Raw genomic sequence first — 16,713 nt, 5'->3', positions numbered from 1 at the left:
CAGCAGGCCACAGTTATTTTTCAGGCCTTACTTCCTGCTCCTGCAGGACTCCTTCCCCTATTATATATTCCCCTCAAAACCTGCACAAAGATAATTGCTTTTTCCCAAAAATGTATCACACATTTTCTTGCTTCATTAGTTTGTTCTGCCACGAATAACTCTTCTCCACTTTGTCTCTCCTCGTTCTGCCTCTCACAGGCATAAGGACCCATTTCCCCTTCCCAAACCAAAAGAATTAAATGATTTCACACCTGGGTGTGCAAAGCAGTGTTTGCACATATTATAGCATTTATTACATTTTACCTTTATTCCATATTTTAAGTCTGTCATTTCCGTTGGATATGCAAAGCACAAGCTAGGTTTCTGTGAGTTCCCCCAGTGCGGGAGCTTGGGCACAGTTAGCTCTGCAGCCTTAGTATCACAATTGCCTTTTTCATGGCAGGAACTCAATAAATGTTGGTGTGAAACTGAGAGGACCGTGCTCGTGAAGTATGTTTCAAAACCACACACAGCAGGAAATGATTGTACCCCATACTACTTGAATCATGTGGGGGAGCTTTATGTAAAGGGCACAGTGAAGATGAAAAGGCAGAAATGATGAAAGAAAATGAATTGGCAGGAAGAATTCAAAGAGATTAAGTCAATATCACAAAAACAGAAGGAAGAGTTTTCCATAGATAGGTTTGAGAAACTGTATCTGGTACAAAAGCAATTAACACATCCATTTTAATCTGTGGTCTAAAGAAGGTTAAAAAGAAAATAAAATCAAGGACAATTCCCAAACCGAATAATCATCTAAGGCCCCCCTACTGTGTAGTAATGGCATGCTCAATATCTCTGACTGAAGGAAACCTCTGAAATTTGATCTTTGAGCAATGAATCCCATGACTGAACAGCAATAAATCCAATAGGGTGATTCAGATGACCCACATATATTTTAGTTAGTTAGTGCAGTTAGTGTAAGCATCTTTAGGAATCATACTGACTTCAGAAATTGGCTTTATTGCCTGAGTTACAGTATAATAACATTCTTACGTATTAAATGATATGCAATGGGTGCATGGTAAAGACAGCCTCTGGTTTGATAGTGGTGCTGAGTAGGTTAGATCAGATTTCACGATTTCACTTTATTTTCTTCATTTCTATATCGTCTTTATTTAGTACATAATTGCTGGTACAATTATGGGAAAGAATGATTTAACATTTCTGGATATAGAACTATTCAGGACCCTCAGTAGTGAGGTCATCCTCAATTTTCTTCCCCCACCCAAGCTGTGTTATTTCCAAAAAAAAATATCACTTTCTGGCAGATGCTCTGGTCATCTGGCTACCAATTGATATGTTCAGAGGGTATTTTGTAGTTCAGCTTTAGAACAATTTTAGCTACAAAATCACTGATTAGCATAAAAGAAACTATACCTCCTAAGGGTGCATAATTTGGTATATTTTAGAAACTGAGCCGCTGACAAAGGAAGCTGGAAAACTTTTAAAAAAATGTCTTATTATTTTTATTTGAGTATAGTTGACACACAGTGCCACACGAAGATGAAAAATTTTTTAAACTGATTTTAGTTTCATGAATTCATGTGACTGGTTAACAGGTTAAATCCCACATGCAGCAGATTTTGAATTCAAATTATTGCCTCCTCATTCAAGAAGAGAAATTTCCTTCTATAAATGCTATTTTTATAGAACTTTAAATACTTTGCAAATATAGTAGTGCATAATATTTTACACTGTCCTTTTATTTAATCTACATTATCAAGTATCTTAGAGCTCTACTTCTCAAACCATTTATGGTGAAGGACCAGAATTTTTTCTAATCCATCACAAACAAATACATTTGTAAATATAAAAAAATACACTATTAGAAAAATGAAATTAAAAAAATAGTCATAGAAAATATAAACCCCAATTGTTTTATTATTAGATTGACCGGACATAAGATTGCTCTGTCAAATTGCTACGAGACACTAAATACTTACTCTAATTTCTGCACTTACATTGTCATGGACAAATAACAAGGTCTCAACTAGCACCAGGACACAGACTGAATGCTCTTAGAATGTTAAAACAGCATTAGCCATATGATGCAACTTCTAATCAGGTTTTTTTGGGAATTTGCAAATCTTAGTATATTTGAGGTTTGATAAGTAATGTTGCAATTTTTAACTACTTGCAAGAGCTTGTTACTTTACTAGTGATTTTGGGGGCCCAGCTTCTGATGGAGATAATTAATTCTATATAATCCCTTTTTGCTTTTTTATGGTCTCTCAAAGAGGGCAGAGTTGTCACAACTTTGTGTATCTCTGTCGAAGGCAATGTCTACACTAGCAATTCAATATACCACATTATTGAAATTGCTTCAATTGTAAGCTTTGAAACAATTATGATATATCCCAAGATTTTAAATATGCACAGCATTAGCATAGATGTCAACAAATGTTGAACAGATTTTTCAAATCTTGGATATATTTGAATGGTTTTGACATGACTTCATTTATTTTAAGTTTGTTTGTTTCAAAACTAGTAATGCATATTTTGTTAGTAGCAAATATGCATCAAAGAGTCAGATTGCTAATCTCAAAATAAATCTGAAAACACTCCACTCTGAGACTTGAAAACAGCCCACGTTAATATAAATGAATTTCTTAAATATTTTAGTTATTACACTAAGTCCCCTGTGACAACATAAACTTAAAAATCGCAAATTACTTTTAACAGTCAAATCTTTCCCTGATTTCTTACAATTATTTTTGCCTAAGAATGACTCTTTGAGCACCATTTAGTATTTTCAAAATATACATTGAAGAACATTTGTGGGAGGGGCAGTTAAGAGAATTCTGATTAATAACACAAGTTGGTTTATTAAGGTAAGCTGTTGTCTTAGCATATTTTTCCTTATTAATTTACTAGGTTAAATCATATGAAAAAAAGATTACCTACTAAGTGTTGCACAGACTTTCTTTGTAAATGATGGTTGAACTGCCACTAAAATTGGCTTCTGACATGACTGAAAGTTTTTATCACAGCTGCAAGCACCTGGAGATGCCTTTCTCCAAACTGTCATAATTATAAAATCTGAATCTTGGAACCCAGTTAAATTAAGTGAGATAAATATTTCACATATTTGAAAATGCATGCTTATGGCAGATATCAGTTTTGGTTTATGCATTTCACTTGGATGAATAGTACAAAATGCTAATTTCAAAGATACATTTTCAGTCATTACATCCTGTTTACTCTGATTGTTTTTACAGAGGTAATTCAGTGTATATAACATAATTTTAGTCTTCTTTTTTATATTTCTTTCTTTTTTTTTATCCTTCTGTGCTCAACACAGACAATGGTCGCAATGTCAAAGGTAATGTACGAACTCATCATCCGATGCTCAAAGTGCCCCTTTACTTGGCATGTTAACTTGCCTGCTGTATGCCCTGTTCAATGCAACATCATGCTGCCCTTAGCTAGTCCAGGTGCCTGGTGGAGACATCATGGCTTGATTTTGTTGGAGACATTGTTACTTTCTCAGCTGTGACACCAAAATGACTAGGAACTCCTTTTTCCTGCAAGAAGTATGAGGGTAGGTTGACAATGAACACCTCCTGGACATTTAAACCATTTGGAAAGAAACAAATACCGAGCTAAATATATTCCAGTGTGAAAGAGGCACATAAGCCTATTTCAGCCAAAAAAAAATTTTTTTGAGTGTAAGATTGAATAAAGTAATCAAAGTGCTACATGACAGTATCACTTCACTTGTTCCTCTTTTGTTTCCTTAAAACTAGTTTCACGTTCCTGGATGGCAGGGGGTATGGTTTTAAGCTTACTGTAGTAGTAAACTGTACATGCATGACAGTCATTTTCTATTTCTCTATATTACATTTCAGTCATTTTTAATTGTGTCCTATCTTAGTCTGAAATCACTGGCATGACCTGTAGCTACTGTAGGGTAATGTTTAAGTGGGCAGTACTTCTGGATAAATCTGGATTTGACTAAAAACTTGAAATTCACCTCTGGTTTTTTTCTACTGTATCATAGTAGATATAAGGAATCACAAAATACAGTAATCATATTATTCTCATCAAGTTGAAGACTTTGGGGTTTAGTCTTTTAACATAGGCCATGCATGCTGCTGTCAGTGTGCCTATGGTGACAATGACTCATTTTGTGCATGTGTGTTGCATGGACATGTCTCTACCAGTAACCATCACTACTTAAAATTCACTGTTTGGGCCTCTTCTGTATGTCACTGCTACTCTGATCATGATGAAGTTTTGTATATTGATTCCTCAATTGCTTCCTTAATTAAGTCAGAGCTGGTGACGGTTATGAATTAATAGCACTAGACACTAAAGCTATTTTCTGGTCAGCTGTCCAGGGTGATTTGAAAAGAAGGGAAATTGGGCAGCTTCTCCCCACACCAATTTTATTTTGCAAGCACTTCAAAAAGGGTCTATGCAGGTGACCTCCAATAGCGGGATGGTAATTCATCTAATGATTATTCTATCCTTGGCCTTTCTACTGTAATTTCTAAAAGGGAGCAAATCAGTGTCAGCTGTGATGGTGATTTGCATTGATATAATCCAAGATATAATGTCAAGAAACAGAATACAGACACCTCTTGCCAACTCGCCTGTATGAAATATGAGGGCTTTAGCATTTAACAATTAGCAATTAATTATTAAACATTAATTTTCCAGTGATCTTTTAAATGCAGTGAGAAAGGAATCTAATTTTTCTCAACAAATAGAAAATTGAGCTTGTTTATCTTCCAAACTAGCAGTTCACACAGTTGCCATTCAAACTACATTAATCTTACTTTTCTCTCATAAATGAATCCATATAATCTCCAACTCTTTTCCCTCCACCCGCCATTTTTTAACATCAATAGTCTGAATAAAAACGAATTATCAAAGTCAGAATTTAGGGTTAGGAAACTCTAAACCATTGTAGAAAGTTTTCACATGTTAATATTATGAAGTTAAACTCCCAAATTAAATTTTTAAAAAAATGTGCAAGTTTAATTTTAAAATTAATGTAAATGTACCCTCCAAAGTTTTCATTCTTTGTTCAGACTGGTTTTGAAACTATCAAAAAATATTTAAATGTCTGGCTCTTTAAGATTTTCACAGAACAGTTAATATACTAATTAGATATAGAACAATACATTAAGCGTGCTTTTAAAAATTTTTTGGTGTTGTTTCTAAACCACATTTAAGTAAAAGGTTTAAAAAATAAATGACAAAGTTCTATACTTCTTTGCATATAAATGCATAATTAAAGGTTTTTTTCAATATCTAAATCACCCCAAAATAATTTCTTTACCAAAATAAAATAAGTGATTTTGGCAGGCATTTGGAAGGACTTCAAGAGCATCTGGTTTATTCCCCCCAGGCGAGGGTGTTGGCTAAATCCCTGACACAGGTGGTAGAGGAATCTTTATCTCCTGAGGATCCCATTCTTTAACTTTCTTGGGAAATCTGTTTTACTGCCTGTTACACAAAGAGCTAATTGAAACCCTTCTCGCTGAAACGCAATTTTCTTGCCCCCTTTATCTATCCTGAGTGGAAAGAGATACCAGCTGGTTACTTTTAATCTTGATGTAATATCACAGTATAAAAACTGCAAATTGGTTCTCGGTCTTTTCTTCTAAAATGGAATCATTTCCATTTAACCTTCTTTCTTAGTATTAATTTTGTTTCCCTTGAATAAATTTCCTTGGCACTCTGACTCTTTGAAATGAGACTCCAGAGATCTAAGTGTAACCCCTTATCAAGGATTATAAAAGTGAATTCAAATAAATTGTGTATGCTGTTTATATGTGTGTATGTACATGAAATTTTTTAACAATTTCTTTAATATTGTGAGAGGTGAACCTAATCCTATCTCAACTATGCATAAACTGATTTTCACCTCAAATTTAGTGGTTTCTCTGCCTATTCTTCGTTTCAAGTCAACCACAAAAATTAACCCCACTTACCCTACTTAGTAAATAGGTCATTAATATAACTTTACCCCTCTATTGCTTCCACCTCCTTATTATTTCAAGTGACTCTGCATCCCACTGACAATGGTATGTTCAGTTTCCGTCTTGTCTATGAATCTAACATATGAATCAGAAACAAAACTATTTGCAAGATCTGTTACAGCCTTCACCTCCTCAAGCCACAAAACCTACCAGACTCACAAAGGAAATCAGCTTGTTTCTCCTAAGCTACACTGGCCATTACCAAGGTTTGGTGGTCTTACATGAATTTGCAAACTGATTTTCAGTGGTGATAGCTTTCTTGTGAAAATCGTACGTCATGCACTGAAGGAGACAATATGAATATTGACTACAAATAATGTGATTATTTATCATCTTTCTAAGTGTTAAATTGGTTGCCAGTGTTCTTTTACTGAATCCAATTATTAGACATTTCATTTGCATTTTTTAATGTTAAGTCACTTCAGCAATTTATATTTTATTAAATTTTAGCCTAATAAACTCAGTGCCGTAAGAAATACTGTGTAAAGACCTGATGATTTGATAACAACCTTAATGTTTTTGCTTTCCTTCTCTTGTGTCCCATTTGATCCTCAAGAGCAGTGATCTTTAAAAAAGAAAATAGCATTATTTTTTTTTTAATTATCAGATGTCCATGGTTAGTTTTCCAGCACCATCTAAAAGAAAATATATTCTCGTTCAGCTTCTTGTAACTCATGATAAATTCAAATAGCCTCATCATAAAAATTTTAAATATCTTTAATCTAAAATCCTTCCCAGGTGTTGCTTTAACCTCTGGCTTGATCTCTAAATTCAGGATATTTCTTTGTAGCTGGAACTGGCCTACTTTATATTTAATCAGACACTTGTAATATATTAGAGCTTTATCTAGCTGTTGGTTACTCTACTTGGTCACCTGTTTTTCATCTCCTTCTCATACACTGGAATGTTTAAACTGGTCATCCATTTCGCAAATGTTTCTCTAAAGAACATCAAGTCCCCCTATGTACTTTTGAGTTTTACATTCCCTTCTATTGAATCTACTATTTCCCTTTATTTCTGCCCATTTATTTTATTTAAATTCATTTACTTTGTTTTTCAGGTTATTCTCCTTTCTTTCATTAGAGTCCTAAATCCCATCAGTTCATGATCACTCTCAGGGAGGCTGCCTTTCACCTTTAAATCCTCAACCAAGGCCTCTCTGAATATAGACCTAGGAGGTAGGAAACCCTGTATTCTGATTTCTAGTCCTTGATGCTTATTCCCCTTTGGCCTCATAGTCTGTCTGCTTAGGTTTACAATTAGTAAAATGAGAATATTGTGGATACCTATCTTAATTGAAGTGTTGGAAAATATTTCACTAGAATTTAGATAGGTTTTAGAGGAACCTAAGCTAATGCTGATCATCTTGCAGTCTCAGACTCCTGCATATAAACATCTACTTCAAAATCAGTGGAAAAAAGCATAATTATCTTGGTTATGCAGGATGAAATAGATTGTAAATGTCTTATCTAAGTAGCATGCATGGATTATTTTAAGGTTTTGCTGAATTCTTTAAATGTATAGATTTAAAAGAAAGCCTAGATTAAATCTCTAATATTAAGAACTTAAAAAAAAAATAACACAGAAGAGAGTAACAGTTCAGAAAGTTTATCCACAAGTAAATATGAGAAGCTAAAATATGGACTCAATGACATTACAATGTCCCCTTGTTTCTACAGTATTTTGTTATACTCATTTTACTATCCTGTAACAACATTTAAAGATAATTTAACCTATTTCTAAAAGATCAATATGATTCTTTAACCATAATGTAAAGGAGGAATACAAGAAAAGCTGTTTATAATAAAATGGTATTTTTCTCAATATGTTGATGTTCAGATATAACTACACTAGAAGATACAATGCAGTGATCAGACATTTAAAAAAAAATGGTTTTAAGAGCATTAAATTGTCCAGATAAGAGCGGGAGTATGGGTAGATAACAAAATAAAAACCACTATTGGAATAAATAATAACAGATCAGAATTATTTATATATGAATTTTAAAAATAAGAAATAACCAAATTGAATTATGAAAACTACACCAAGATAAACTGGGGAGAAAATGAGGAAGTATAATATTCACACAAATGAGCCAGGCCTTACCAGCTCAGTGTAATGTCAACATGATTCCCTATGTGATAACATGTGATAATGACTTGCACTGAAGAAAGAAATCCCACCAAATGTCAGAACATATATTCTTCTTCCAATATTTCAAAAAGCCCTTACAGACCATATGTCTTCCTAAACAATGGGACTAGAAGATGTATTGGAGCAAGAAATGGCAATCAAGACATTTAGGTGAAGTCGTGGCAGATCTCTAGGGAGTTACTAAAGTGAGATTAGAAACCAACAGGCAATGTCAAGACAAATAATTTCAAGTGTTTAGCTCTTATACATAGTTTCCTTTAATTGCATCATGCATCATTTTACATATATAGAGAACAATAATATGAAATATTTTTAAAAGAAATTTTATTAATTATTTTCACTGTGATTCTTATAATTCTCTGAAAATTTAATCTTTGGTTCCAACACTGGAAAAAAAAAAGACTCAAATCTCTTTGCTTACATATTTATTCATAACATGCAAACACAAACTATAACCTTACAACCTGAAGTCTGAAATTTCATTTTGGTAATTCAAATGTCACAAGTAGCATAGCTCCAAGTGATAACGATTTTCCAAAATGGTGAACAACTTTTGGTAAAGTTCCAAACAAAACAATGTAAAACTCTTTCCCCTTCATGGTAGTTGTAGCTCTGGAAAGCTCAATGTATATTAAAATCGTGTTAAAAGTAAATTGTGCTCTTTATATGTGACACAGGTTCAAGGCTCAGATCATTATAAACAGGCTTTCTTTCACCTACATGAATGCCCACTGAGAGATATGGGCCAGTTTTTTCAAGGTGAAAGAATAGCCACCTCCCATCATTATGAGAAACAAAAATGTCCCCACAAATGTCCCTAGGATGAAGTACTGTCATAGTTGAGACCTCTTGTTCATTGGTTTAGCCAATTCAGGGGAGTTTATTGGAACCAACCACAAGGACAATCAAAGTATATTTAACAGTGTTTGTCTCCCTTAACGTCATAGATCATCCATGTTTTTGCCCGATTTTTTAAATAACTCTGTAGACAATCCGCTACAGAAATCCACCACATAGAAGGATGATAAAGAGAATTCAAAGATGGGCATAAGGGTTTTAAACACAACTATGTATCTGAGCTCAGCTTTCTCTAATCTCTTCTCAGTATCCCTGTGTGTAATAAAAATACCTAATGAGTGAAAATATGACATTAGAATTGAGGAAAAGCCATTATCTAAGAAGTTTGAAGTCCTAGAATGTTTTACAAATTATAAATTTTAAGATATAGGCCTGGAATATAGCCATAGAATGATACAAAAAAAGGAAACACTATGTAGGATATGTTACAATAATAAATCAGTGGTTTGTGGTGGAGACTTATAAAGAGACCTAGAGGATGGAGTTTCTGTCAGACCTGTCTGGACTCTAGATTAATATGGTGCCACTTTTGGCTCATATTTCTCTCTTTGTCATATAAATAGAAAAGAGAATATGAATCTATATGCAAATGAGAGCATATTGGACAATAAATGCCCAAAGAGCTCAATGACATTTTTCACCTAGATGGACTTGATCAAGATCATGGATAAACTCAGGGGATGAATAGAAATGTGCCTCAGGGAACACAGTATCTGCCACATAGGTGAAAATTCTCTTAAAATCATTTCAAACTTTTATAATAACCTAACATGAACTTTTATAAATGAATATAGTATGAATTTTCTCCAAGTTAACTATGAACTAAGTGATGGATATTTTTTATTAGAGTTCTGTTTGAGTGAGTTGATTTATTATTGTGGTTCAAAATACACAACCTATAAATCTAATTTTCAGGTGTTTAGACCTTGTTTGGTGCATAAAGTGCTTTTTGGTCCCTAAAATATATTCGTTTTATTCTGAACAACAACAACAAAAAATAGCATAAGGCAAAATTTGCTGACTAGCAAGTTCAGTCATGCAGTTTCCATGTTTTAAGCACTCTCTGAGGCAGCAAGATAACAGCTGGGTAACACTCGTGGGCTCAGGATTTCTATATAATTCTTCCTGATGCCAATTTTTAAGAGCTATATAATGGTAAAAGTTGCAAAACCCATTATACAAGAAACTCTTCGGAGAATTTCCTGACTTTCCATAAGCAACAGACAGTAAGTTCATCTCAAGATGTAGCTGGTCAGTGTATTCGTCCTGGACAAGGGGGGCAGGAGTCCTAAAATCTTGACCAATTGTCTTCATAGGGAAGAAATGAAATGTGAGAAGTGACCAGGTTTGGACAAACAGTATTAACTTCCAGCTATAAGATGAAAAATTTCTGGGGATCCAAGGTGTAGCATGATTAAAAAAAAAAAAAAGTAACCAGATACTACCAACTCCAGCCCATTACCTAACTATGTCATTTCAATTGTAAATTATGTTTGTCAAAACATTCTTCTGGAATGGTTTTTATAGAGGTTCCCTCCCCCCCACCCCCCAAAAATGTCTTAAATTTAAAAGAAAGGGGAAAAAAGGAAAGATTTTTAAAACTTCACATAGGATTCTAGAGTTTTCAGTAGAATACACACACATACACACAAAGACATTGGCCTTTCTTGATTTTACCTGAAATTCCTCCATCTGGGCTTGACTCTTCTAGAAGCTCGATAAAACATCTCATACAGGTAATAGAAGCATATAAAAAACTCAGCTGGCTTGTCACTTGTCGTGGCCCAGAGAGGAGAGTAATCCATATTGGAGCTGGGTAGATGGCCCGTTCAGAAATTTCATGGCCAACAGGATTTTAACCATAGGCAAGTCCTTCCTTGAATAAACCCTGGATTGTGAAAACACATTCTTGAGAAACCAATTTGGCCAATAATAGGCCAATAATAAGGAGTCGAGTTTTTTTTTTTTTTCTTTTATTCCAGCCCCTAATGAAAGAAGTTAAGTAACAGCTAAAGATGCCATCTGCTTTCTGGGTACACACCTTGGATCCCATCTTACCCTCGGATACTCACGTGTCGTTCCATTTGGCAGACACTGACCCTAAACCTTGTGTTCAGGTATCAGCTGGCTGCATTTAGTCCTTCCCAAAGCAGGGTCACACTGGCTGTGGATCATTAGCGGGTCATTCAGGACCATCTCTTTCTTCTATTTCTCCTGACACTGCTTTTACAAATATTTTCCAATTTTTTTAGGGCCCTTTAATCATATCAAGTCAAGCCTCCTGGGATCCACGTCAGATTCTAATCTCAATAAATACAGCACCATTAACAAGATTCCACAGCTCACCCTGAATTTTTCGGATGTCAAAACTGAAAAAAAGAATGCATCCCCTCCTTCTTCAGATAAAACCATTATTGCACCCAAGGTTAAAGATCGAACACACAATGTGACAGAGAAAGTCACCCAGGTAGGATATGATCTTACTCTCAATTTTGACTATTTCTAAGGTTCTTCTCTGCACTATAAAACACATGATTTTTCCTATAAATGACTATCAAAAGAGGTAAGTTATTTATTTGCACTCCAATTTATCTTGAGATGTTGGGTAACCCTCTAATGCAACAGATAAATAAAGCTATAGACTGTGATTTTATCTGTTACAAGACTAAGCGAAAATGGGCTAACTTGGTATTGTTGTTCTCTTTGTTGCAGAGGTGGTTAACCTGCTATTCATCATGTTTGGACATTTATTGTTTTGCTGCCAATGACTGCATTATTAAAGCATGGTTTCTTAATATAATGGATGTGACTATTGAAACTTTAGGTGACTAATTGGGATTTACTCTAAACTATGGCCTCCTTTTTTGCACTTACTCTACTAAGTAGACTCAGATATAAGTCAGTTGGCTTGAGGAAAAGAGCTGAAATGATTAAAAGTCAGAGTAAATAATACATTTCACAGGAGCAATATTTTATTGTTTTCAAATAAATATTGCAATGTGAACTAGGGTAAAAATGTACTGTCTAGCAGGAGCCCTACTTTAAAGAATAGATAAAAATAATTTGTACTTATTATATCAAAATACCAACCTAAGCAATATCTAGCTTTTGCTTACAATGCACTTACATTGTTGGGAATTTATGACTTTAAAATTTGTGTCAAGTAAACAGTTCTTTTACAAACACTTTACTTGGTATATTTGCTTAACAAATCTTTTCAAGAACTGTCACAATATAAAGGTAAACTTGGCCCCAATCTCTGTCCCAAGCCTTGAAGATTTTGAATTGATAAAGTTTTTTCTGTAATTATAATCACTACCAGCAGTACTAGAGTTGGTCTGTAAATAACCCATTATGTGTGAGCTGAAATAACTATGTGAAGACTGTGAGTCACTTATAAATAGACCTGAGCCCTATATATATATATATATATATATATAGCCCTACTATATATATATATATATTTATGTTTTATTTTTTAATTTAAATTCAATTAATTAACATATAATGTACTATTGGTTTCAGAGTTACAGATCAGTGGTTCATCCATCTTATATAACACCCAGTGCTCATTACCACACATACCCTCCCCAATGTCTATCACCCAGTTTTATGTGTATGCAGTAATGAGGCTTTCTACCATGCCATACTTGAGAGCATCTCTAGTCTATATTTTAATATTTATGTAGTAGTGAGGTTTTCTACCCTTAGCATTTCACTTTTCTTAACTTAGTAAACTAGAAATGAAAAATAATTTATAATAATTATATTATATTAATATTATAATTTATAAGGATTATTTATAATAATCCCATAACACAGAAATTAAGAGATTTCAGAAATTGCACAGAGGACTGATTGCAAATATTGGGGTCAGGACCCTGTCAGTAGCCTAAGTGAGCGAAGTCGCCAGGACAGCACAACAGTAGTGGAGAATATAGTGAAGTGTAGGGTGCAGGGCCCCTCGACAGCAGACGGTCACCATTCAGCTCGAGCCAGTTGTGGTCATGTAAGAATCTTTGATGAAGCTTTCCAAATCTTCCAATCTAAAAAAGAAACTGGAAATCCAGGATTTAAGATAAGCACTTACTTTCCAAATGTTGGCAAACTAATTCAAAATGCTTTTTTAAGCCAAACAAGGCACACCTTAAAGTCTGTGGGCAGCCAAATGTCATCTCTGCAAAGCTTTCCTGCGCTTGGTTTACCACAGGGTCGACCCTATCCTGCCACCTTTAGCAGCTCCACCGCGCTGGGATAGGGTGACACACACGTGGACCAGAGGTGGCGCCTGCTCTGGGGACTTTCTACTTTCTAAGCCTGGTGAGAGAGGAAGATTGCAAATAGCCATAATGAAATTATGCTAATAATGAATACAGGAACATACTTAGGGGGAAAGAAAGTGATTATGCTTTAAAAGGAGAATTTTCAGAGAAGAAAGAGAGATATGATGGGGCATTTCGTCTAGATCCAGAAGGTTACGTATCACATTGAGTAGTAAATGATGTTTAAGAGCACAAGTTAGAGTCACATGCACTTGTGATTTAACTTTGGCTAGGTCATTGATGGTATGCCATGGAGATGAGTGTCGTTTATTGTGTGACATCCAGGCAAGTTTTAGTGACAAAACTTTTTTCTCAGTGTTGATGTAAAAATTAAGTAGAGTGATGTATGGAAATGTTCATCACAGTGCTAAATATTTAACATGCAACGTTAGTCATTTTTCTGTTTAGTAATGTTTTTGTATAACTTCTCTCTGCCCTCCTCACCATCTCTGCATTTTATCCCTACATCACCAGAACCTAGTAGAACACCTGGCAGAGTGGAGTTCATGAAATGTTTACTAAAAGAAGGGAGAAAGGAAGGGTGGAAAGGTGGAAGGGAAGAAGGAAGGAAGGAAGGAAGGAAGGAAGGAAGGAAGGAAGGAAGGAAGGAAGGAAGGAAGGAAAGGAGGGAGGGAGGGGAAGTTGGTGAAAAAGGAAGGCGTGAGAATCCCAGGCAGAGAAAACAGCAAGAAGAAAGTTGTGGAGGCACAAAAGTCCATATGTCTTCTGAGAACAGGTATTTTCCTGGCCCAGGGAGAAGCTAGGCTGGGAAGGGACTTGTGAAAGGTGCAACTTTCCCCTCTAGATGGTTCTTCACTACCTTTTCACAAAAGTGCCTTGGGAGTCTAAGTAAAATGTGACAGCTACCCTCAAACACTTGGCATTCTTTTAAGGTCTCATGCTTTCTTTTTAAATTCCTCTTTTAAGGGCACCTGGGTGGCTAGTTCAGTTAAGCGTCTGCCTTCAGCTCAGGTCATTGATCCCAAGGTCCTGGGACTGAACCCCATGTCAGGCTTCCTGCTCATCAGGGAGTCTACTTTTTCCTCTGCCCCTGCCCCCACTCATGTTCTCTCTCTCTCTCTCATTCTCTCTCAATAAATAAAATAAAAAGCCCTCTTTTATATTTACTTCCATAATATCACAGTATTTGTTTTAACATTTTTAAAAAATGTTTTAAATTACTTACCACTGAGGTAATCCCAAGCCCTCAAGAAAACCCCATCGCTTTCCTACAGCTTTTCATACTTTACCCTAATAGTATAGTGCCCCTCCCACAGACTCCAAAGGACCCTAATTGAAAAACAATGCACCCTAAAGATGTTGGAAGATTTGAATTGGATCCTGTCTTATAAAAGATCAGTCTTTTTTTTAACAATGTGAAAAATCCAGTGATAAGAAGGACATCCTGGTGACAGAACACTTAAGTGGCTATGGTTCTGGCCAAAAATGATGAGGGACTGAAAAAAAGCTGGGACCAAAAACTGGAAAGAAGAAGTGGTAGGAATGCTTCATCTTCTTGTTAGTGCCATCTGTAGCTCTTAGTAACAAACCTGCAAACTGCCTACATGTAAAACCAAACAAGTTAGAGATTGAATATTGAGAAATTCCTCTTGCAGACATTGCCTCTGGAAATTTTGTTTAAACACGTGAAAGCAGGACTAACCTCACTTAATGTTTGTGAAGTTTCCTCATCATAACTATGTCTGGAATTTCAGTATTCACAACATATAACATCAGTGTCCTCTAATCACTAAAAAAACTTGGTAGTAACCCAAAGATTTTGCTATTCCCTTTGTTAGGCTTGTATGGAAATTCTCCTTGTTGAGATATTCTTACTGCATTTCTGTAGGCAGCCAGCAGTATTTTCTTTATCTAATGTTCTTGTTTTATTTCCCTAATAGATTTGTATGGTAACCTATTCTTCAAAAGAAATCAGGGTTTTGTTCATAGATCATTCAACAGTGAATTTTAAACACTCCTCTGAGCACAATAGAGCAGACATCAAGAAAAAAGGCATAAAATGAAAGGAACAATTAATTTCTGTTCATGTTATGCTCTATCAGTATTTGGATCTTATCTCTATTATACATTGGTTAATTGCTAATTAGCCAAATTGTTATTTCTTTCCCAGCTAGAGTGTGCTTCTGTAAAGTAGGGGTCATGTTGTTAGTCATTCATTCGTTCGTTCGTTCATGCATTCATGTATTTGTTTATTCACTCAACAAGCATTTATAAAGAGCTAGTATGTACAGTGATAAGTTCTGGGAATTCATATGAAAAGGCAAATACTGTGCTTTTGAGAAGTGAGAGAGACAGACAAGCACAGTCCATAGGCATTAGGATGCAGTGTGAAGGATTATACTACAGGTAGACAGAGTACAGGGGCTACTGGAAGAAGAAACCTTACCTATATTGGGAGTTTGGGATGGTGGTTGGGGAATACAAACTCTTTGAAAAGTTTTGAAGCTTGAGAAGTTTCAAGGTTAGGAATTAGAATCTGGAATGGGGCACATTTGGAGAACTGTGAGTACCAGAGAAGGAATGAAACGTAAGGTGTTTGTATCACTAGAGCCTACCATAATACACAATGCATAAGAAGAATCTTAAAAGGTTTGGAAACGGACCACTGAAGACATTGAAGAGAATTAAGCAAGAGTAAGTCTGTTGGTCAGAAATCCCCAAAGTAGATGCTTCCAAATTCTCCCCATAGGCAAGATTCTGATTCTGGCTGTTGTTTCAGGTCCAGAGACTCTTTTCATTGGCTGGTCTTATAGGCCAGACTTCTGGAATGCATCAGCCGTTTATGTCATATTCCATATGACCTTCTCTATTAATTGGAGAAAATAGAAAATAACTCTCAGAAGGTGTGGATTTTTTTTAAACTACAATCTAGCTGGTACAGGCTGATGTGTGGTAGGGTCCCTCCTTGGAAGGCAGGGCCTTCATTGGCTAATTCCTACCAAATTCCAGTGGAGTGGTGAAGAGAGAACAATGAATTGGAAGAAAAGTTGGGTGGGTGGAGAATAAAGATCTGCTTTTACCATGCATTTGTGGTTCTCATTTGAGAATCAAATGCTTGGCTATATCTACCCCCTTCTAAATAAAAGTAAACTGAACTTTTGCACTCTTGTCTGATTTCATTATTCCTGAGGCCAATTCTACTAGTTCAAATGTTATATTAATTTTTAGGATAAAATGTATTATTTGTTGTCATGTTCAGCTTTTACAAATTTGGTATTAGATCACTCTCCCTGCATATGCATAAGAGTACCAGGGAGATTTAAGAAGGCACCATGGGTTCCAAATATTTATTGTCCAGTCACATGAGACTGTATCAATCAGTCAAT

General features: G+C 35.3%; 1 protein-coding gene across 2 annotated transcripts in view; it reads left to right on the top strand.

Moving 5' to 3' along the window:
- The window catches only part of KCNH7 (potassium voltage-gated channel subfamily H member 7), a 481,606-nt gene that overhangs the window by 339,009 nt on the left and 125,884 nt on the right, over positions 1–16,713 (top strand). Inside the window, exons 5-6 of one of the 2 annotated variants that reach the window (XM_027591037.2) lie at positions 3,344–3,364; positions 11,297–11,511. In XM_027591037.2, the coding sequence (XP_027446838.1) occupies positions 3,344–3,364; positions 11,297–11,511 (236 nt within the window). The remainder of the gene's footprint in view (positions 1–3,343; positions 3,365–11,296; positions 11,512–16,713) is intronic. The other variant, XM_027591038.2, reaches the window with a different exon arrangement.

Source organism: Zalophus californianus, chromosome 3, assembly GCF_009762305.2.
Source record: "Zalophus californianus isolate mZalCal1 chromosome 3, mZalCal1.pri.v2, whole genome shotgun sequence".
NCBI classification, from domain to species: domain Eukaryota; kingdom Metazoa; phylum Chordata; class Mammalia; order Carnivora; family Otariidae; genus Zalophus; species Zalophus californianus.
The sequence above is the reverse complement of the archived record's forward strand: the minus strand, read 5'-3'. Positions and strand labels throughout refer to the sequence as shown.